This window comes from Microtus pennsylvanicus, chromosome 22 (genome assembly GCF_037038515.1).
Source record: "Microtus pennsylvanicus isolate mMicPen1 chromosome 22, mMicPen1.hap1, whole genome shotgun sequence".
Classification (NCBI taxonomy): Eukaryota; Metazoa; Chordata; class Mammalia; order Rodentia; family Cricetidae; genus Microtus; species Microtus pennsylvanicus.
In genome coordinates this window covers 22,741,347-22,765,926 of record NC_134600.1, presented here as the reverse complement: position 1 = coordinate 22,765,926, position 24,580 = coordinate 22,741,347, and the positions used below count along the sequence as shown (strand labels likewise).

General features: G+C 43.4%; 2 protein-coding genes across 3 annotated transcripts in view; one reads left to right on the top strand and one right to left on the bottom strand.

The window, feature by feature from the left end:
• Rundc3b (RUN domain containing 3B) overlaps positions 1-21,870 on the bottom strand; it is a 138,815-nt gene extending 116,945 nt beyond the window's left edge. The window contains exons 1-2 of one of the 2 annotated variants that reach the window (XM_075956432.1): positions 21,566-21,870; positions 740-855 (exon numbers count right to left, since the gene is read on the bottom strand). In XM_075956432.1, coding sequence (XP_075812547.1) covers positions 740-855; positions 21,566-21,687 — 238 coding nt within the window. In that variant the 5' untranslated portion in view covers positions 21,688-21,870. The remainder of the gene's footprint in view (positions 1-739; positions 856-21,565) is intronic. The other variant, XM_075956431.1, reaches the window with a different exon arrangement.
• The window catches only part of Abcb1 (ATP binding cassette subfamily B member 1), a 151,828-nt gene that overhangs the window by 36,137 nt on the left and 91,111 nt on the right, over positions 1-24,580 (top strand). The window lies entirely within an intron of this gene.

The following is a 24,580-nucleotide window of genomic DNA, read 5'->3' as shown; positions in this document are numbered from 1 at the left end:
CTTATTGCTGAAGTTTTCAACTATATCTAATTTATGGAATAGATAATAAACATATCAATTTAATGCTTAAAACCAGTAAGTAAGCTTAGGATATGTTAGCACTCAAGCTTTGAGTGTGAAGACTTTGACAAGAGGCTTTGTTCTTGTGTAAGGCAATGGACATACTCGTTTAAAATTTTTTAGACTTAATTGTTTTACCTTACGTATATGAATGCTTTAGCCTCTGTGCATGTCTCTGCAACATGCTTATACCTGTTGGAACGCCTGTAATGGATATTTTAACGTTACCATAAGAGGGCTGGGATAAACCCAGGTCCTCTGTGAGAGCAACAAACGCTCCTAACTGCAGAGCAAACTCTCCATCACCATAATTTGCTTTGTTTTGAGACAGGGTCACACTAAGGCAGCCATGCTTGGCCTGGAACTCCCTCTATAGAGGAGGCCAACTTCGAACCCACACAAATCCATCTGCAAGTGCTATTACAAGAAGGCATGTAACACCATATCCATACTCAACACTAGCAATGATTCTAGAAATGAGTGTAAATATTAAAAACAGATCCTTTCAAATGACACTGACCTAATGATCTGATGTTAAGAAGTCAGATTTATGCTGCTGCTTTTTTTTTAAGTGTAGTATGATTGCTACCTAAACCACAACAGACCGCAAGATTTCTGAAAGTTTATTTCCCTGCAAGGAATTTGTTAGGTAGAATGAGTAAGATAGTAACGTTGTTACCTTTTAGTCGGTGACTTAGAATTTGTTCCAGAACAGCTGCAAAATTATTAAATTCAGGAGAAGAATCATCAATTGTTTCAAAGCAAGACCGATCAATCAGAGTCTTCACAGAAAATCTATGAAAAAAAAAGATGATTATTAGTTTTAGAGAGACTAAATCCATTTGCTTAAGTATAAAAGAGTTAGAAGGTGTTTGGAAAAGAATCCTGAAAATTGTGTTTATCCAATGTGTCCTATAACTCGAAAGTTTTACAGAAGACAGGCTTCCATATGGCAGTTACTGCTGGAGTTCTCCAGGGCAGAAGCACATCAACAGCTAGGTCTTCAAGAAGGAAGGGCTCTCCTATTAGCATCTTTGTAGAAGAGGTTCAGGGGAGCTTGGCAGCCTCCTCTGCTGTGAAATGACATAGGCCAACAGAAGGGGCCCTTGGTGTATCTGTAGTACTTGGCCCCCTGACGGTGGTGTCTTCAAAGCTGGAAACAATACCTTTGTTTTCCAAAGATTACTCAGTCTGAGGGCAGCTTGTCAGAGCACGCTGAAAGGACTAAGACACAACCTTTCGCTTAAAGTAAGAATTTGGGATAATTTTCTGTCTGTACAATACAGCTATTGAAACCAGAACTAAAGTATGACAGAATTATAATTTAGTCTTTCTTACTACTATAAAAATATCTGAGTCGGGAGGTGGTACCATATGCCTTTAATCCCAACGTTTGGGAGGCAGAGGCAGGTGGATCTCTGTTGAGTTCAAGGCCAGCCTGGTCTACAGAGTGAGTTCTAGGACAGCCAGGGCTGTTACATAGAGAAAAATAAAAACAAAACCAAAAATCTGACAATTTTTTTTTTACTTTATGACAATGCTAAAGTGTAGCTGTATAATTATTCTGTTTTTATTCTCAGTATATTATTCAATAAATTGCATTAAATAATTTTTCTTGGCTGGGTGGTGGTGATGCACACCTTTAATCCCAGCACTCGGGAGACAGGGGCAGGCAGAGCTCTGTGAGTTCGAGGCCAGCTACTGTGCTAGTTCCAGGCTACACAGAGAAACTCTGTCTCAAAAAACCAAAACAAAAATAATAATTTTTTTATTATAATCATTTATTTACTTATTTACTTCTGTTTGTGTGTCTGTGTGTACAAATGGTCACGCAGTTCACGCAACATGCATGTGGAGGTCAGAGGACAACATGCATGTGGAGGTCAGAGGACAACATGCATGTGGAGGTCAGAGGACAACATGCATGTGGAGGTCAGAGGACAACATGCATGTGGAGGTCAGAGGACAACATGCATGTGGAGGTCAGAGGACAACACGCATGTGGAGGTCAGAGGACATGCATGTGGAGGTCACGGGACAACATGCATGTGGAGGTCAGAGGACAACATGCATGTGGAGGTCAGAGGACACGCATGTGGAGGTCAGAGGACATGCATGTGGAGGTCAGAGGACATGCATGTGGAGGTCACAGGACAACATGCATGTGGAGGTCAGAGGACAACATGCATGTGGAGGTCAGAGGACAAAATGCATGTGGAGGTCAGAGGACAACATGCATGTGGAGGTCACAGGACAACATGCATGTGGAGGTCAGAGGACATGCATGTGGAGGTCAGAGGACAACACACATGTGGAGGTCACAGGACAACATGCACATGGAGGTCAGAGGACAACACGCATGTGGAGGTCACAGGACAACATGCATGTGGAGGTCAGAGGACAACATGCACGTGGAGGTCAGAGGACAACATGCACGTGGAGGTCAGAGGACAACACGCATGTGGAGGTCAGAGGACAACATGCATGTGGAGGTCAGAGGACAACATGCACGTGGAGGTCAGAGGACAACATGCATGTGGAGGTCAGAGGACAACATGCATGTGGAGGTCAGAGGACAACATGCACGTGGAGGTCACAGGACAACATGCATGTGGAGGTCAGAGGACAACATGCATGTGGAGGTCACAGGACACGCATGTGGAGGTCAGAGGACAACACGCATGTGGAGGTCAGAGGACAACATGCATGTGGAGGTCACAGGACACGCATGTGGAGGTCAGAGGACAACACGCATGTGGAGGTCAGAGGACAACACGCATGTGGAGGTCACAGGACACACATGTGGAGGTCAGAGGACAACACACATGTGGAGGTCACAGGACAACACACATGTGGAGGTCAGAGGACAACATGCATGTGGAGGTCATAGGACAACACGCATGTGGAGGTCAGAGGACAACATGCATGTGGAGGTCAGAGGACAACACGCATGTGGAGGTCAGAGGACAACATGCATGTGGAGGTCAGAGGACAACATGCATGTCGAGGTCAGAGGACAACACGCATGTGGAGGTCACAGGACAACACGCATGTGGAGGTCACAGGACAACATGCATGTGGAGGTCAGAGGACAACATGCATGTGGAGGTCACAGGACAACACACATGTGGAGGTCAGAGGACATGCATGTGGAGCTCAGAGGACATGCATGTGGAGGTCACAGGACAACACACATGTGGAGGTCAGAGGACAACACGCATGTGGAGGTCAGAGGACAACATGCATGTGGAGGTCACAGGACAACATGCATGTGGAGGTCAGAGGACAACACGCATGTGGAGGTCACAGGACAACATGCATGTGGAGGTCAGAGGACAACATGCATGTGGAGGTCAGAGGACAACATGCATGTGGAGGTCAGAGGACAACACACATGTGGAGCTCAGAGGACAACATGCATGTGGAGGTCAGAGGACAACATGCATGTGGAGGTCACAGGACAACATGCATGTGGAGGTCAGAGGACAACATGCATGTGGAGGTCAGAGGACAACATGCATGTGGAGGTCACAGGACAACATGCATGTGGAGGTCAGAGGACAACACGCATGTGGAGGTCACAGGACAACATGCATGTGGAGGTCACAGGACAACATGCATGTGGAGGTCAGAGGACAACATGCACGTGGAGGTCAGAGGACAACACGCATGTGGAGGTCAGAGGACAACATGCATGTGGAGGTCAGAGGACAACATGCACGTGGAGGTCAGAGGACAACATGCATGTGGAGGTCAGAGGACAACATGCATGTGGAGGTCAGAGGACAACATGCACGTGGAGGTCACAGGACAACATGCATGTGGAGGTCAGAGGACAACATGCATGTGGAGGTCACAGGACACGCATGTGGAGGTCAGAGGACAACATGCATGTGGAGGTCAGAGGACAACATGCATGTGGAGGTCACAGGACACGCATGTGGAGGTCAGAGGACAACACGCATGTGGAGGTCACAGGACAACACGCATGTGGAGGTCACAGGACACACATGTGGAGGTCAGAGGACAACACACATGTGGAGGTCACAGGACAACACACATGTGGAGGTCAGAGGACAACATGCATGTGGAGGTCATAGGACAACACGCATGTGGAGGTCAGAGGACAACATGCATGTGGAGGTCAGAGGACAACACGCATGTGGAGGTCAGAGGACAACATGCATGTGGAGGTCAGAGGACAACATGCATGTCGAGGTCAGAGGACAACACGCATGTGGAGGTCACAGGACAACACACATGTGGAGGTCACAGGACAACATGCATGTGGAGGTCAGAGGACAACATGCATGTGGAGGTCACAGGACAACACACATGTGGAGGTCAGAGGACATGCATGTGGAGCTCAGAGGACATGCATGTGGAGGTCACAGGACAACACACATGTGGAGGTCAGAGGACAACACACATGTGGAGGTCAGAGGACAACACGCATGTGGAGGTCAGAGGACAACACACATGTGGAGGTCAGAGGACAACATGCATGTGGAGGTCACAGGACAACATGCATGTGGAGGTCAGAGGACAACATGCATGTGGAGGTCAGAGGACAACATGCATGTGGAGGTCAGAGGACAACACACATGTGGAGCTCAGAGGACAACATGCATGTGGAGGTCAGAGGACAACATGCATGTGGAGGTCACAGGACAACATGCATGTGGAGGTCACAGGACAACATGCATGTGGAGGTCAGAGGACATGCATGTGGAGGTCAGAGGACATGCATGTGGAGGTCAGAGGACAACATGCATGTGGAGGTCAGAGGACAACATGCATGTGGAGGTCAGAGGACATGCATGTGGAGGTCACAGGACAACATGCATGTGGAGGTCAGAGGACAACATGCATGTGGAGGTCAGAGGACATGCATGTGGAGCTCAGAGGACAGCTTGACGAGTCAGCTTGATTGTTCGATCATGTGGGTCTTGTGAACTGAACTCAGGTCATCACAGCCAGCAGCCAGGGCCTATGTCCACTAAGCTGCTTCACGACCCTAAGTAAGACTATTCCTTAGAAAACCAGTGTTAGATGATTTTGCCTAACTGCCATGAACAGAAATATTCTGAGCAGTTTGGAAAAGCAGGCAGGCTGTAGTATTTTATTGTCTAGGGATACATAGTAGTTTGAGAAAACCCGGAGTCTCCGGCATGTGATCTCCAGTTGGTGGAGCTGTTTGAAAAGGCTTAGGAAGTGTGGTCTTGTTGGAGGAAACATGCTACTGGAGGTGGCCCTTGAGAATTTAAAAATCCACACCATTTCAAGTAAGCTCCCTGGGTTCCCTGCATCTTGAAACTCCTTAGCTTCCGGCTCTGCTGCTATACCTCCACTCTGGAACCATAAGCCCAAATACATTCTTTCTTCATAAGTTACCTCAGTCATGGTGTTTCAACATAACAATAGAAAAGTAACTAATACAGATGAATTTTTAATTGACAACATTTTCATGAATTTGAAAAAGATCAAGGAATGGTATATGGGGGCGTGTTGGAGAGAGGAAATGGGAAAATTAAGTAATTATATGATACTCTCAAAAAATTAAACAGCAATTTTTTTAAACAAAACTTGTTCTTAGCATAGTGATAGAAAGCTGCAAAAATGAGTGTGAGCATGTATGGGCAAGTTTTATGTCAACTTGACACACGCTAGAGTCATTTGGGAAGAAGGCGCCTCAGCTAAGAAAATGCTCCTAGCACACTGGCCTATAGGCAAGCCTGTGAAGCAGTTTCTTAATTAGTGACTGAGGTGAGGGCCCAGTCCACTGCTGGTCCAGCCATCCCTGGGCTGCTGATCCTGGGTTCTATAAGAAAGCAGGCTGAATAAGCCATAAGGAGCAAGCCAGTGAGCAGCTCCCCTCCATGGCCTCTGTATCAGTTGCTGTCTCTAGTTTCCTGCCCTGTTTGAGTTCCTGTGCTGTCTTCAATGGTGAACCGTGATGTGAAGCTGTCAGCTGAAATAAACCCTTTTTATTCCCCGAGTTGCTTTGGTCATGCTATTTTCTCATAACCCTAGCTAAGAAAAAGCAGAAATCATCTTAGTAAAAAAAAGATTACATTTTTCTGTGATCTTTATAAATTTTTGTTTTGTCAAACTATTAAAAATTCTCTAATTAGCTAATTATAGAAAAATGAAAAGCAAAATCGCTTAGTATAGAATATTGTAACTTAAAATATTGGAAACACTGAGAATTAAATTTCCTTACTTTGTCTCGGTCTTCTCCTGTCTGACCTTGATAAACTCTCCTACTCCCTTCTGTATTTGAATCAGCTCTTTCTCTTGAATGCCATACAAACACTCGAAAGCATATGCTATAGAGACTTAATGTAAAGAGTAGAATCCTCTCTCCCACGTTACTTAGAGACCATTTTGTTTGGCTGCTAGAGTCTCCTCTCTTCAGCAATAATGAAGGGGATTCCCTTTCCATGGAGTAGAGAGACAGGGTTTGTCGTGTTTGCCAGTTACAAAAGTGTTTGAAAGTGAGGTGGCAAAGCTGTTGTTGGCATCTCTCATGAGCACCGATCGACAAAGCAAGATCCCATAACGACCACACCAGTTCTCCCCAAGTTAGCATCTGCACTCAGCACAAACACCTAGTGCCAAACCAGATGAAGACAGCTACCCGATGGGCGGCAACTCTCCACCCTGCATCCCTTACTCCAATGAAACATCTCTGACAGGTCCTTAATGTGAAGTGTTGTCAGGGTTGCTTCCTTTGGGACAACTCCCTCTTTTCTATCAGAACCACCTTCTCGGTGATATTAATGCATGCACCTCTGCTAAGTTCCTAGAGGTGCTTATCTTGATCTTGGAAAGCAGCTATTTATCTTTCCTCTATTAATAGAAATTCTGATTCTTTTATACATGTATATAATGTGTTCTGGTTACTACCCACCCCCACTCTCTCTTATTTCCTTCCCACCCTCGCCCGCCCCTCTTATTCCCCACATCTCTTTCCAGATTTATGGTTTAGAACTACCCACTAGAGCTGGTGGGCACACAATCTGAAATAACACTTCCTATCCTAGAATCTGTTAGGTATATGTGACCAAGGCCAGTAGGCGTAACTGATGGGGCTTTACAATCGTATGGCCATGCCATACTTAGGAAATGGCATCTCGCCACCCTTTCCCCTGCCTCTCACCTCTGCCCCATTGCTGACTTGAGTAGAAGAAAAGGATGTCACTTGAAACAGTAATGTGCACCATGGAGCCAACTGGACACATTCTGAAATAATGATGACAAGGTATGTTTCACCAAGAAGCTGGATTAGAACTTAGCTTGATCTCTGACAGTTTGATGAACTTCCCCTATTGCTCTCCAGACAGCAAGTACCTTCACCACGGGAGCCATCTCATACGCCCATGACTGACACTATTAATAAAGGATGTACAAATTCAAAGATAAGGGTTGTTTCTTCTACCATTTCATACTAAATTTCCCGAATTCCATACAAGCAGAGTAACTACAGCCTCTTTTGGAAAAAAGCAATTTCCACTCTCAAATAATCAACAAGGAAATGGCTGTCGAGAGATGCTAGAGAGAGACTTGATGGGTAAAGTGCTTTCCACACAAGCATGAAGACCTGAGTTCGACCCCCACCCCGTCCACATGTGAAACCTGGCGCAGTCATACATGCCTGTATCCCAGTGCTAGGAGGCAAAGACAGGAAGACCCCTGGGGCTTGCGGGCCAGTCTAACATAACTGCTAAGCTTCAGGTTCTGTGAGAGCATTTGCCTTTAATAATTTTTTTAAAAATGGGAGCAATAGAAGAGACACTTGACTTCAGTCAATAGAAGAGACACTTGATTTCAGTCTCTGGCCCCCCCATATGCACATGCACACATGTGCACTACACCCTACACTCGTGCACATACATGATGACAAGCTATAAACATAATATAAAACAGTAAGCATAATTCCTGGAGATAACTGTTTAAATACAGCTAACTTTCCTTTTTTATATTTCATGGCAGAAATTATCTAAGAACTCCCATTTTTTTTCCTCCTCAAGCAACAATGTAAGAATTCTCAGCCACTTTTTTTTATTTTAATCTACCAAGAAAAAGATTTTGATGAAAACATGCTTCCCACGTATCCCTTAAGCAGAGATAAACAAACTATAACGCACATGCTAAATTCAACTGAAAAGATCTCTGGGACTTTTTAAGATTTATTTTTATTTTATGTACATGAATGTATGGATATGCACTGCATGTGCCCCTAGTACATGAGAAGGCCAGAAGAGGATACCTTGAAACTGGAGTTATGGGTGATGGAAATCGAACCCTGGTCTTCTCCAAGAGCAGCGACACCCTTAACCACTGAGCCATCTCTCCAGTCCTCTGCTTCCGGTTTTCAAAAAGCTTTCATTGTAACACAGACACATAAATATTGCGACCATCTTTTCTCATCTTTGTCATTTAGAATATTCTATTTCTCATCCTGATTGCTGAAATTCTCATAAAGGTTCCAACTGACTTCTATATTCATGTGATTATATATATATATATATATATATATATATATATATATATATATATATATATATATCATGTGACTTTGAGTTAATTGATTATTTTAAATCAGGCTTTTGAGTTTTTTGTCAGTTTTTCATTCCTATCTATTTGGATTCAATTACTGAAGTGTTATGACATACTGGGATAGTCAGCGCTTTCTGTTTTTATATTTCTTCTGTTTCTATGTCTCTATTTGGATAGGTTCCTCTTCTGGGGCTCCGCTTAATGAACATTCTTCTTTCGAGACCTCAATTCTTAGTACCACTCAAAGTGGAAAAAAACAAATTACCATAGTACACCTCCAAAGCAAACTCAGAATTGGAATACAAGAAAACATATACCACGTGACCAGTCCAGAGACCATATAGAAGTATGGACCGAGCAGGTTGTAGTTATGCATTTAGGGGTGTGTGTGTGTGTGTGTGTGTGTGTAACACAACAACTAAAGAAAAAGAGACCATGAATTCCAGAGAGAGCAAGGATAGTCCACAGAGAAGTTGAAGAAAGAAAAGGGAGGGGGGAAATGATGTGATTATAATTTCAAAAATTAAAAAAAGGATATATTATTAAGAGGAACTGCTTAGGCCGGGTGGTGGTGGCACACGCCTTTAATCCCAGCACTTGGGAGGCAGAGGTAGGCGGATCTCTAAGAGTTCGACGCTAGCCTGGTCTACAAGAGCTAGTTCCAGGACAGGCTCCGAAGCTACAGAGAAACCCTGTCTCAAAAAACAAAAACAAAAAACAAACAAATAAAAATCTGGTTAGGTTACTGGAGAAATGGCTAAATAGGTCAAATCACTTACAGCTCAAGTATGAGAGAGCCTGATCTTGGATACCAACACCCACATTAAAGCTGGGCCTATGAGGACAGGACAGGATTCTGGGGCTTGCTGGTGGCAGTCTAATTCCAGGCTCCGTAGAACACCCTATCCCAAGCGCATGAAGTGGAGGACCACAGAGCAGAACACTTGCCATTTTCTCTCTCCACACGGACCTGGCACATGTGAGCATAAACTACGCATATGTATCACTCACAATTTTTTAATTTATTACAGCTACTATGATACCAATAACCACAGAAAAGTAGAAAGATAATGTACACCATAAAGTTAAAAGTTAATAAATGTACAAGTGTTAATAATAAAAAACAAAACCAAGGAAGAGATAGGAAAATGGAAATATATAAAACAGCACTAGACAAAAGAAAAAAGAAAAGGAAAAGAATGTTGAGGACAAGGAAAGGACCAAGAAATCAAAAAATAAAGGAAAAGTACATAAGTTAAGAATATTAAACATAAAACCTTTTTAAAGATTTTTTTATTTTATGGATATGAGCGTTTTGCCTGCATGCATATATATGTATATATGCCCACGGAGGCCAGAAGTGGGTGTCAGATTCCTAGAACTGGAGTTACAGACAGCTGTGAGCTGCTCTGTGGCTGCTGGGAACTGGACCGAGATCCTCTGCAAGAACAGTAAATCCCCTTAAGCACTGAGCCATCTTCCAGCTCCCGTTAAAATATTTTTTAAAAATAGTGAAAGGCACCAGCAAGACAGCTCAACCCTAACATCTAAGTTGGATCCCCAGCATCCAATGAAATGCATCTATGCAAAACAGCCTGACTTGATGGTTCACCTCTGTAATCCCAGCCCCGGTACTCCTATGCTACAATGGCAGGCCCGAGACAGGAGAATTAGCCAGAAACTAGAGATCCTGCCACGGAACCAAGATGGCAGGAGAGAAAAGACTCTGGGATTTCCCCTCTGGCCTTCACAGCAGGCACACCCATTCATTGTCATTCTCATTTTCATATTCTCTCTCTCTCTCTTTCTCTCTCTCTCTTTCTCTCTCTCTCTCTCTGAGTTCTCTGGCCTTCATAGCAGGCACACCCATTCATTCTAACTCTCTCTCTCTCTTCCTCTCCCTCTGTCTCTCTCTGCCTGCTTCTCTCAGAAACATTAAATAAAAATAAATCCTTTTTTTTTAAAATAAAAAGTAAAAGTACAGTAAAAATACCAAAAAGTTTAACATTTTAGAGACACTTCTGTGTCTAATATTGGAATTCACCAGATGAAATGTGGGGGGCTAAAATTGGAATCTACCACATTACCTCTCTGTGGTCCTGTGGTGGTCTGAATAGGAATGACCCCAGTAGGTTCACCGTTTTGATTGCTAGATCACCAGGGAGTGGCACTATTAGGAGGTGTGGCCTTGTTGAAGGAAGTGTGTTACCATGGGTGGGCTGTGAGGTTTCAAAAGCTCAAGCCAGCCCAGTAGTCTCTCTCTTCTTGCCACCTGCCAGATGTAGAACTCTCAGCTCCAGCACCATGTTTGCTTGCAGGCCACCATGCTTCCCACCATGAAGATAATGGACTAAACCTCCGAACTTGTAAGCCAGCTCCAATTAAATCTTTTCCTTTATAAGAGCTGTCAGGGTCATAAAGTCTCTTCAAGCAAGGGGACACTAAGACAGAAGTTGGTACCAGGAGTGGGGTGTTTCTACGACAGGCCAGACTATGTTCCTTGTTGGTCAAATGTGGACTATGGGACTTTGGATTAGGAAAGCAGCTGAATGCTTTAAGCAGGGTTTAATGGGACATACTAGTCGAAGCAAGGAAGACAGTGGTGTTTTGAGCAATGCAGATTATGACAGCCCAGCGCAAAGGTTTCAGAGGGGAAGAATATTAATAAGTGGCCCAGAGATCGTTCTTATGATATTTTGGTGAAGAATATGTTTGCTTTTTGCTCTTATCAAAAAAAAATCTGTCTGAGGCCAAATTGAAGAGTTTTGGGAGAGGAGGTATCAAGAGAGCTTAGTATTGACTCTGTCATGTGACTATTAATGGCTACTCTTATGAACACCTATAATGATCAGGAGCATGCTGAGCAAGGAAAAATACAAAATGTACAGGAGAAAGAGAAAAAGAGCACCGGAAGAAGAGATAAGTCCGGTGCTTGAAGAGATAAAATGTCTAAAGAAAAGCCTGATACTAGAAGGAATAAAAGGAGTGGTGACCTCAGGGCCAGACCCCTCCCAAATAAGCTTCCTACTTGTAAAAAGAAATTAAAGAAAGTTTAGGACTAGTTGGGGTGGCTCACACATTTAATCCCAGCACTCGTGAAGAAGCAGAGGCAGGTGGAGATCTGATTTCAAGGCTACCCTAGTCTTCAGAGCAAGTTTTAGGACAGCCAAGATTAGGCAGCAAAATAAAGTAAATAAATTTAAAAAAAAAAACATCTAAAACAGAAAACTTGTGAAAATGTATTTGAATGAAGGGGCCATGCTCCAGCCCCAGCAAGCAGCAGAACTTGGGAAGTCCAGTCACATGGTTCTGGCTTTAGAGTCCAGGATACAAGAAAAAGATATGGAATCTCCCTCCAAGGCTAAGGAAAATTGCTGAGGCCAGGCTTGTGTCAAGGATGTTCCTGCATGGAGGCTCAGAGAAACCATTGTGTGAAACAATGAAGATGAATCTGGATTGCCTTGGCGACCCCAAGATGTTGGAGATGCCAGCCATAGGATACCTGCCAAGGAGAGCTGCTAACAGGGAGCAGAACTAGCCCAAGAGAGAGAAGTGTGTTGTGGTCAACAAACTGAACAGAGTTGCAGATGTAGAGAGAGAGCATTTTGATGTCAGACATGGAAATGCAGAGTTTGGAATTTGCCCAACTGGTCTTGCTTTTATTCAGTATTTGCTTGCTATTATGCTCCCTTCTCTACATTTTAGAATGGTAATGTATATCTCCCATGCCAACATATGTTATATGCTTTTTCATTTTAATTTTACAGGGGTTTAGAATTAAGAGACTGCAGGACTCTCAGAAGAAACTTTAAACTTTGTACTTTTTTTTTAGCGGGGCGATAGTGGCATACGCCTTTAATCCCAGCACTCGGGAGGAAGAGGCAGGTGGATCTCTGTGAGTTCGAGGCCAGCCTGGTCTACAAGAGCTAGTTCCAGGATAGGCTCCTAAGCTACAGAGAAACCCTGTCTCAAAAAACAAAAATAAAACAAAACAAACTTTGTACTTTTAAACAGTGTTGAGACTGTTATACACTACAGGGACTTCTGAAGTTGGACTGAATGCAGTTTTTCCATTATGGGCTACAAGGCCATTGGGGCCAGGGATTGAAATGTGGTGGTTTGAATAGGAATGGTCCCCATAGGCTCATAGAACTGAATGCTTGCTCATCAGGAAGAAACACTATTAGGAGGTGTGGCCTTGTTGGAGAAAGTGTGTCACTGGTGGGTCAATTATGAGGTTTCAGAAGGTCAAGCCTGGCCTGGTTCATTGTCTCTTCCTGCTGCCTGCCAGTCTGGATGTAGAATTCTCAGCTACCTCTCCAGCACCACGTCGGCCTGTGTGGCATCATGCTGTGGTCATGGTGACTCTTCACAGCAACAGAAATCCTCAGACAGTATCAGTTCTTTCAGTGTCCAGCTGCATCTGGGAGGAAATGGGATACTGGGCAACCCCCTGGACAAGGGCTAGAGCTCACAGTCCTTCCTCAAAGCAAACAAGTAACAGGGAGACCGCTTTGGAGGAAAGCAATTACTAGGTGCAGGTGTGGCGCTCTCGGTTTCCACAGTAATCTGTAGTAGCTTGTGCTAATCTTTGGATGGAGCCACTGACCTTGCTCTTTAGTCCGAATCTTCCGGTACTAAAACTGGTGAGAAGGGGTGGAGTTGCTATGGAGAGATGATCCCTGTCCAAACCTTCCCTTTTCCAAGACTGGCCTCTCACAGCAGTCTCTCAACCGAACTCTGTGGCTGGGTGTCAGACTGCTGACCTGACTGCTCACTCCTCTCAGGTCCCAGCAAAGGGCACTCTCAAATCAGAGGCCTTCTCGCGAGACGGTGTCTGATGTAACACTCTGAGATAGACGACAATCGATGCCCACCTCTTTTCTAACGCTGGCTCCACAGGGGTCACACACCAACCCCAGCCCTCCCTAGACACATACCCCAGATTTAAGGCTTTTGAGAACTGGGCTTATCCTGAGGTAGAAATGGCGCTGTCCATTTTCCCCAGAGGTCCTCTACTTTGTCCTCCTCCCCAGGTCAAGTTGGAGTGATGGACACCATTGTTCTGTCTCATCCTTTCTTTCTCCCTTCAGGATCTAGCTTCCCTTTACCTCTCTGACTCTTCTCATTTAAGGAGTTCATTGGGGGGGGGCATCTAGTCTGTTACCGTACCCTAAAACTAAGTACATGTGTTTTCATCTGATGCTAGACAGACATGTCTTGTGGGGTTTATAAAATGCATTAAAATTTTAAGCTGTTTTAATATTCATTCCAAAGGAATGTAAATTAAATATATGCATAGGAAAGGCAAAATAACATGTAACTAACATGCTGACAGAAACTACAACAGTAGACAAATGGAACTCTAAAAGTCCTTTACTAATATGAAAGATAAAGTATAAAAAAGTTTAAAAATTCAAATATAATGATAACATTAGATGTCAGTAAGCTAAGAACCCTACATAAAAATCTACCAGACTAGATAAAATGCGGAATTCCATTGTATGCTGTTCATTAAGCTTGGAAGTCTGTTCAGACTGGGAGCACTCACATAGCTTCCTGACGCCCCACACCACACACAAAAACAAAACTTTCTCATCCTGCAAGAAAACTTTTTAAATATAATACCAGAGCAAGTAAAAGTACAGACAAAGATATACAAATCATAACTACAGCTATGACAACTTTAGCAATTGACAAAGTAACCTTGAAGGAAATAGTTTTGTTAGAGAGATAAAGGGATATATCTTGATGACAAATGCATCAAGTAACAAGGAAAAGATTAGAATTATAAACACAGTATACTCACTATTCTAGGGCTAGAGAGACGGCTCAGCGGTTAAGAGCACTGACTGCTCTTCCAGGGGACCCAGGTTCAATTCCAGTATCCACATGGCGGCTCACAACTGTCTGTAACTCCAGTCCCAGAGGATATGCACACTCACACAGACATACATGCAGGCTAAATATTAATGCACATAAAAATAAACAAATCATTTTTTAAATTTTCAGTTCTAAATACACATTCAGTAATACAGAAAATATATATAGTAATACAGCATATACATACATACATATATATGTATATATATATATATATATATATATATATATATATATAGTGTGTGTGTGTGTGTGTGTAACATGGAAAAATAGACAGATATAAACTCAGGTACCTCTCCCATATTACTAAGTACACGAAAACTAGTAAGGATAGGCAAGTTAACAATGGCACAACATACTAGACATAGATGCCGTGTACAAAACAATCAACAGAACGTGCAAATACACAGAAATCACTCATGGAAACCAGCCGTATGTTAGGTCATAACGCAGCCACCAATGAAATTCCAAATGCTTGAAGTCCTTCAGAATATAGTATTTTCAGTACAGAATTAAGTTTTAAACAGTTGGTGAAAGGTAACTAGAATAACTTTCCCTGAAAAATTAAAGAACTATTTTTTTTTAAAAAAAAATCCATGATAGGACAGAGAAAATAAACGAAATCTGAAGATGATTCTGTGAAAAAAGATCAATACCATCTATAAAGCCTGAGCCAGGGAAACAGCGAGGAAGATACCATTTCAGGATTGAAACTAGAAAAGCTCTACACACGTTTAAACAATAGCAAGGCATTAGCACTCTAGCACTCGGGAGATCCTGAGGCAGGCAGATTCCGAGTCTAAGGTGCCTAGGATACATATATATCAACCTCCTGTCTCAAACAGAAAAAATAAGAAGACACTAAGAGAAACCTGAATACATGTGATGATACAGAAACTTATTTCGCACCCCCCCAAAATTGCAAGAAATGATGAAAAGAAACCAGATATCTGAGTTGTTACTACCTATCAAATAAAGTAAATCTGTTACTAATTTTCCCACAGAATTTTTTTTTATCTCCACAAAGAAATTTGTGGTCTAGATTGCAACCTGGTGAATTGTCCTGTATATTAAAGAATATCACCCTTACAAAAACTATGTAGAACAGGGGGAAAAAAGACAAGGTAATCTTATTAAAACTAGATGACCATATAACGAGAAAGGATAAGTATAGACCAATCTCTCCCATGAGTAAATATGTAAAAACCCAAATATTACCTCAACTAAATGCACAGAAATTTCAAATATATAATCTACCCACTGGTGCTTTATTCCAAAGCAATCTGACATGTAAAAGTCAAACAACAGAATTTATTACATGAACAGGAAAAAGGAGTGGGCATCGTGTTTAATCTTGTCAGGGGGAAGAAAGAGCATTTGACAACAACATAGTATTCGGTACCTACTTTAAAATCCTAGGATTCTAGAAATAGTAGAGAAGGAAAATCTGCTGCAAACGCCCACTGAAGCCATGAAATCTCCACTGTTCTTTACGACTGTGAGGCATCCTAGCCAGTGCGGCGAGGAAGGAGATCAGGAAAGCGGAGAACGATTGAAAGTGAGGAACTGACAAGTGCCAGTCTTTTTAAACTGCAGAAAAGCCGCTAGAATTAATAAGTAAATCTGGTGGAGACCATGGATTCAAGTCTGTTATGTTTAAAGAACAATTGTGTGTCTTCATACCAGCAAAAGGTTTTGGTTATATTAATATAAAAATATATCCAGTATACAAGAATAAATTTGACAAGAGATTTATCGTGCCGATATATCCTAACGTCATATCTATTTCTGAGAAACACAATATTTAAATATAGAAAAGCATTTACTGTGTTTATTGAATATATATGTCTTAATATTATGGATATAAAAGTTTACCAAAAAACTGATTTATCGAATAAGTGCAAGCATAAGAAAAATCCCAGATTCCTATTGGTAGTTCATGGCTGCTGGGAGAGGGGGTATCATTCTCCTCAGTGGTCCATCCATAGTTAATATGTCCATATTCTAATAAACTACAGCCCATCCACATTTATAAAAGCAATCTTAACTAAATTCAATGGGTCACTGCAGGCTGTGGTGGTGCACACCTTTAATCCCAGCACTCGGGAAGCAGAGGCAGGAGGATCTCTGTGAGTTCGAGGCCAGCCTGGTCTACAAGAGCTAGTTCCAAGGACAGGCACCAAAGCTACAGAGAAACCCTGTCTCGACAAACCAGAAAAAAATAAATTAATGAGTCATAACAAAAAAAGCAATCAAACAAATGACATAAACGCAAGGGGGATTTCTTGGGTAGAAGGTTCTGTGGGGAGCATGAGAGGGATATGACAGGGTAATGGAAGCACATGAAATGACTAAAATGTGTGTATATATATATATATATATATATATATATATATATATATATATATATATATATATTAAAAACTGTGAAGTTTTAAACACCCAGATTGTTTTTCATGGAAACTGATCAGTAGATTACACAATTTAGCTGACAAAGGGCTAAGAGTAGGGTGATCTTCAAACACAGAGCTAGAAATTTGATTATCGAATGGCAAGATGTGTTATAAAGCAGTAGTTATTAAGAGAGTATGATATAACTTCAAAGAGAAACAAATAGATTAGTGAAATGGGAGACGGAGCCCAGAAACAGAAGCAGAAAGGTCCTATGACCTAATGTAAGGCAAAAGTAACATTTGAAGGTATTAGACACAGTATGATCTTTTCAATAAGTGGTACTAGGTCAAATGATTTTTTAAGGACAATATTTAATCCTGGGCCCCACATTTAACACCACAAATACAAAGGATATACAAATGGATTGTTGATATAAATGCCTAAAGCAAAAAAACAGAGGTTTAGAAGAAAATGAGAGTATTTGATCACTTGGGAGGAAGCAGACTTAACAAACTGGTCAGAATTAAGCATGAAGGAAATTTACAGACGGCTTTATAATTAAGGAATTCTCTTCACATTGTAGAGTTAAAAAAGTCAACAAATAGGAGGAACAAAAATGCACTGAGTAGTATGTTTACGCTATGCAAACTTTTGAACATGCATATTTTAAGTCAACACAATTTTCAGTGGCTGAGGAGCTAGCTCAGTCAGTATAGTATGTGACTTGTAAGCAAGAGCATGCTAGTTCAACCTGCAGAATCATGTTAAAAACAAACAAACAAGCAATCAAAAATCCCAGGCATGACACAGTGTGCTTGTAATCCTAGGGCTAGGGAGGCAGAGGCAGAAAGATCCCTGAGGCTCACTAGCCCCCCAGTTTAGCTTACTTGGTGACCCTATTTCACAAAATAAGGGTAGAGAGTATTTGAGGAATGACACCTGAGACTGACCTTGTGTGTACACACATGCAGAGACATACATTAAATTATATTTGAAATGTAGAGGTATAGTGGAGCTGAATGAATTATCACAATGTTCACATATATTTTTAGAAATTGGTCACAAAGTCAACACTATCAGCTATCTAAGACAAAGATAAAGTTGTAAGTTACATTTCCTGTGCCCAATAAATGCCAATGGGCCAACTGCCTAGAATTAGGCAACTGTTGACATAGAAATAAAACCGGTCCTTCTCTCACAGAAGTCTTCACAAATTAAGCTACACTTACGATACACATTGATCCTGATAAGAGCACCAAGAAGAGCCTCTGTGATTGCTTATCTTAACTCTCAATGAAAACTGAAGTAATCAGTGCATAACTCAAGCAAATAATAACAAAGAATAGGTTATTGTGATTAAAGGATATTGCTGTCAATATATTCAGGAAAAGTCCATATACCTACATTTGAACACTTACAAAGTTCAAGAGCAAAACACTTTCCATTGATTGACGAATATCTAAAATGCTAAGACTGCTAAAGTTCTCTCAGCTAACTTGTGCCTCTGGTCTCAGATTTAGGTATCCCCTTTCCTGGTTCACAACAACGATAGTCAGCAAGTCAAGATGTAACGTGTACAGAAAAGGGATTCTGGATGCACACCTTAAAGAAACAACAGCAAAATCAATAGGAAGAAATAGCAGGTGGCAAAAACAAAGAACTCTAAGCACAGGTCTTATGGGGCCATTTAGCAAACCATACTAAGGTACCTCAAGAGTCTCCAAGGACAGCCACTGTACAGAGCATGCATTCATCCAGAATATAGGTACCAGTAGTTATGACATTCTTCTCTAAAGAAAGTAGATTGCTTCTTTTGTTAAGTCGTTTATCTAAAATGTCTAACCACTGTTTACTGTGTCTTAATTTACAAGCTTCATTATACAGACTATATTCCATAGTAAGTGCTGGCAGATGAAGTAGTACAGTTGAGGTAAGAATTTTAAGCTGGGAGTGGATATTAGTTACATATAAAATATGAACTCTTGATTCCTTGACCACACTTAAGAAATGTGGTACTGTTCTAATTTGAAATAATACCGGTGTGAAATAATATTTGACCTATAGAAAATATTATTTCATGTTATTAAAGTACTTTAATTATGAAATCATCATTTGTCTCTAACCTGCTTAACTTATTATATGAAGTTGAAAATATGAAATTTATGCCCTGGCCATGCTGAAGCATGCACGAGCAGCCCGTATATGGCAGTTCTGTTGAACTTGTCCATATTGGGTTTCATGGTCTAAGTTGATGAGGACGACTGACCAGGTCTCTTCTAGAAGGCACTGGATCTCATTACAGATGGTTGTGAGCCACCACGTGGTTGCAGGAATTGAACTCAGGAGCTTTAGAAGAGCAGGCAGTGCTCTTAACCGCTGAGCCATCTCTACCATCTTCTTAAATCACCTTTGTAATTTTATCCACAAGACAGGAAATATATTACTTTTTTTGTACGAGAAGTGCCTTTTAACTACTGCCTTAGTTGGTGTTTCTATTGATGCAGTGAAACGCCATGACCAAAAAGAAAGTTGGGGAGGAAAGAATTTATTTGGTTTACACTAATCTCTGTTCATCACAGAAGGGAGTCTGGACAGGATTCACACAAGGCAGGATCCTGGAGGCAGGAGCTGATGCAGAGAGGCCATGGTGGGAGCTGCTATTGGCTTACTCATGGCTTGCTCAGTCCGATTTCTTATAGAACTCAGGACCACCTGCCCAGGGGTGGAGCCATGCCCAATAGGCTGAGCTCTCCCCCATCAATCAGCAAATTAAGGAAAAGCCCTACAGGACTGCCTATAGCTGGATCTTAGAGAGGCACTGTTCTCAATTGAGGCTCCCTCCTCTTTGATGACTCTAGCCTGGGTCAAGCTGACATAAAACTAGGCAGTGAAAGGACTGACTTAGGTGGTGGCGCACGCCTTTAATCCCAGCTCTCGGAAGGCAGAGGCAGGCGGATCTCTGTGAGTTCGAGACCAGCCTGGTCTACAAGAGCTTCAGGACAGGCTCCAAAACCACAGAGAAACCCTGTCTCAAAAAAACCAAAAAAAAAAAAAAAGTTTGACAAATGTTTAAAAATGTGTATTTTAGTATTTTATATAACATTATAAATGAAAGGTGAAATAGATTTTCATTTTGAACTAAGATGAAAGAACTCCATCAGCCTGGAAAGACACAAGCTTGAGCTGTAGAGATGGCTCTGAGACCTGGCTGTTGTTCCAGAGGACTGTGGTTTGATTCCCAGCACCCACGAGGCAGCTCACAATTGTTTGTAACTCCAGTTCCAGAGCATCTGACACATCTAGCTGCTACAATACTTTTCTATCACCATGACAGGAAAATGGGGAGGTGGCATCAAACACACTAGTTAACCGTAGCATCTACTCTGAACTCAGTTACACTTCCACTAGAGCGACTTCTTCCAATCTCCAATGTCAAATTATCCAGAACTTTAACTCAGCCAGAGCTTTGATAATGACAGGAAGCACTGTTTAAGTTGAAAACTGCTTTGGAACTACCCTCATTTCTTTAAAATAAAAATTTTTTCGTTTTAAGATCTATTAAAGACAAAATTATCCACCTAGCTTATTTTTCTATGTGCCTGACTTAGAAATTTCCCTCAATTTAAAAAGCCTATCTGTCCCAAAAGGTTGTTTTCTATACAGCACAATTAAGAAATACAGTCCATATTATTTTACCATATTATTATTTTATAATGCAAACTGTGAGTGAAGGTCTTCCTGATAGATGAGCAGTCATTAAATCCAACATTTAAAACGTTGATTAAATATTGAGTATAACTCCTACTACATATATCTACAATCTGCTTAAAATGGTAGACATGATTCTAAACAAGGAAAAAATTTGAAATTCAGGCATAAACCGCAGAGGAGGGAAAGATCTCATCATTTCCCTGATAATCAGAAAAGTATCACGGGTTGATGATTAAACAGGATGAAGGAACAAAATAATTTTCACAGAGCTTATTGGCTGAGTGGTTCCTAAGAAATGGATGCCTAAAATTTTATGAGTGTTAAAATTTATCAGCTTTTTCAAGATCAGTTCTCTCTGAATTCTAAATTTACAGACGGTGGATATTTGTTTCTATATTTCCTAGAGGAAGGGATGCATTTACAATAAGGAAGCTTTTAAGGAAGGGCAGATCTTCGAATAAAAAGACTGGAGATCTTCTAAGGGACTGTGTCTTCCACAGTCGCCCAAGCACCACCAGCACTGTAGTTGATGAGACTTAAACATCCGTCACGGATATGCGCGGAATGAAAGGCGTCAAAACCACAGGCCAACGAGAGAAACCCATAGAGCAGAGCGCACTCGGATTTGAGGGCAACAGAGCGACCTCAGGACCTCCGGCCGCGGCTGGCCCTTCCTCCGCCCTCCTACTCAGACACTAGAGGGCACGGTCAAAACAGATTCTCCCCGGCTCCGCCCCGGCCCTCGCCAGGCAGCCTCCCGCAGGAGGTCCAGAGCCCGAGGCCGGTCGGTCCCCGGCATCTTGGAGCGCATCTCCCGGCCCCGCCACGGGGCCCGGCTCGCCCGCGGACACGCGGGGCGCGACGAGAGCAGAGGCCGCGGCTGCGGACCCCAGCAGGTCCCTCCCTTCCTCCCCTCCCTCCGCCCCCGCCTGTCGCCCGCCGCCCGGCCCCGCACCTGCACACGGTGATCAGGTTCCTCCTCTCCACCGCGGCATTGCGGGCGCTGAGGCTCTTCTTGCCACCGCCGCCTCCGCCACCGCGGCTCCCGCTCAGGCCCCCCAGGCTCCGGGAGGCCATGGCGGGCTCCCCTCCGCGCCCCCTTTGTCTCCGGCGGTCCCGCACGCCTGGCACACCTGTGTCCCGCGGCTTGCTCTCAGGGCGCCACCCCCGGGTGCGCGAGGGACCGAGGCAGGCGCCGCGAAGCAGGCAGGGTGTGGAAGGCAATGGGGCATTCGCGCCCGGTATCCCGGTTCCACGCGCGCGTGCACGCACGCACACACACTCACAGCCACACACACACACACACAGACACACACGCACGCACGGGCCACCTCCGCCCTCGTGCGCGCGCCCGCCCACCCGCCCGCCGCCGTGCACCGGAGAAGCGCGCGCGGGGCGGGAGTCGGGCGCTGCGCGACCTCCCCGGGGACGCGGCACTAGCGCGCGGGCGGGCCTGCCAGCTCCGCAGCGGGGCCGGGGCCGGGGCCGCGGAGGTGAGCCCCCCACGCCTGTCACGCGCAGCCCCGCCCCCTCCTCCAATGGGAACGAGGCCGCGCCGGAGACAGCCAATGACGGGAGGCGGGGGCGGGACCAGCCTGGGCGCCTTTAAAGCGGCTCACCCCAGCCCCGCCCTGGCGCGTGGGCCGCTACCAGACCGGGACCGGGCTCGTGCTGCACCAGTGGGCACGCGACGACTCAGCCGGTGGCCTAGCGCGGACTGACGCCGGTTCCACAGCGATTCTGGTCCGAAGTCCCCTCCCTCCCCGACAAGGCTAAATCTCAGATTTTCTCTCAGATTCCTGGTCCTGGCGCTTCGGTAGTCCCAGCAGGAGAATGCCACCGTGCAGGAGGCGGGGAAGGGATTACCTAGAAGAGAGGGGTTCCTTTTGTCCCCACGCCCTCCTCGAGCCTAACAAACAGCGACACAATGGCATCAGGGAATGTGCCCGTGGCATTTCGCGTCCCATGAGTCTGAATTTTTGATTCTCCTCGCCTCATCCCATGACCACAGTCAGAGAGGAGAGAGTGTTGTATGAGTGTGTATGTCCAGGGCAGTGAGGTCTGAACTGGCCGGCAGCTAGCGAGCCCTGCAGAGAATTGACAAAGGTCGGAGGGAAATGCTGCCTTGGAGGCCTGAAAACACAGCTTGGAAATCCCAGCACTTGGGAGGCAGAAACAGATAAATCTCTGTGAGTTAAAGGCCAGCCTGGTCTACAAAGCTAGTTCCAGGACAGCTAGGGCTGTTACACAGAAAAACCCTGTCTTAGGGGGAAAAAAATTCTCAGCACTTGGGAGGCAGAAGCAGATGAATCTCTGTGAGATCGAGGCCAGTCTGGTCTACAGAGCGAGTTCCAGGAGAGCCAGGGCTGTTACACAGAGAAACCCTGTCTCATAAAACAATAAACTTCTAGAGCAAAGGATTATGGCATACTTTTGTAATCCCGGAATTCTGATGACCTTGCTTCGTGCTGTGATGAGACAGTTAAAGGGAGAAAGGGTTTGTTTGGGTCCATTTTGAGAAGTTCCACGTCATGGAGGGCTCTAGGAGAGCACCGAAGTTGACCGCAAATCTGAGAGGAAATCCACCATCAATAAGACCACTCTAGGACCTTCCTTCAGGGCCCCGGCTCCTCCAAGAAGGTCCTACTGCCTAAAGATCCCACATCTTCCAAACCAAAGCCACCAGGTGGGGACAAAGCATTTGAGACCTGGGCCTCTGGGGAATATTTCTGATGCAAAGTGAATGCTAGGCTGACAGTAAGAGCCTGTCTCAAAGAGATGAGAAGCAAATCGCAGGCGACCTTGTTTGGTAGGCTTGGAAGGGAAGCGTCTATGACGGTGAAAGGCAGTAGTCATTCGAGAACAAGGAAAATGAGATTGGCTTTCTGGCGTCCGGTGCACTTCCATGCTGTTTGTACTATAAAGTTGTATTTCTGACTACAAACCAAACAGTAGAATTTCACCTCAAGCTGTCAGGGTATAATGCTCATTTCCACTGCTTTTACTGGATTTGCTTGGCACCAATACTTGCTTAACAACTTTTTACCATAAAAATCCACTTACCTTTACATAGACAGTTATCATTAAACTGCCACTTGGGGGTCACATTTGATAACATTTCCCCCCTTGCTTACCATGAGTGACATGTTCGGAGTGTGTTCCAGATTATTAACGTGGGTATAAGCAATGAAAGAGATTAAAAATCAGTTATATCTAGTATATATTATACTCCAACTATCAAACTTTAATGAGTTTTCATGCAATTTTTAACTTACCTTGCTAAATATCTCAACTCACTATTTGAACATTTGCATAATATTTAAATCTTTAAAAAGTACCTGAGTTCAATCCCCAGGACTCATATTTTTAAAACCTGGTTTAATGGAACGTTTGTAAACCCCAAACTGGGGAAGTAGAGACAGGCAGATCCTGGGGCTTGATGGCAAGCCAGCCTAGGCTAATTGAGAAAATCTAGATCAATTGACCTCTATTAAACACAAAAATGTAGAGGGTCCCTGAGGAACTACAGACATATGGGTACCTAGAGTGACCTCAGACCTCCAAATGCACATACACATTCACATAAAACGGCACTTTCGCACACATACACACTAGAAATAAGATGCCCTATGAAAACACAATGCTAAATCCAGCCTCTAGGAATCCTATGATGCTAATGGATACAGCATTCTTACGTGTATACCATTATCTCCAATCTTCTCCTTCTCATCAAAAGAAATAAAGTTATAAATATAGCACATAAAAGTCCTCAAGCACAATTCTGTAGGCTAGTGATTATCAAACATACCATAATTTACTTTTTAATCTTAGAAACAAACATTTCACCTAGGCAACCATATAGGAAAAAAAATAGTAGGGAAACTAACAATATCAATTTGTAAGTGGGATTTTCAGTCACGACACAAGAAGGTATGACTTAGTCGTAATGAGACACTGTTACCTTAAAATA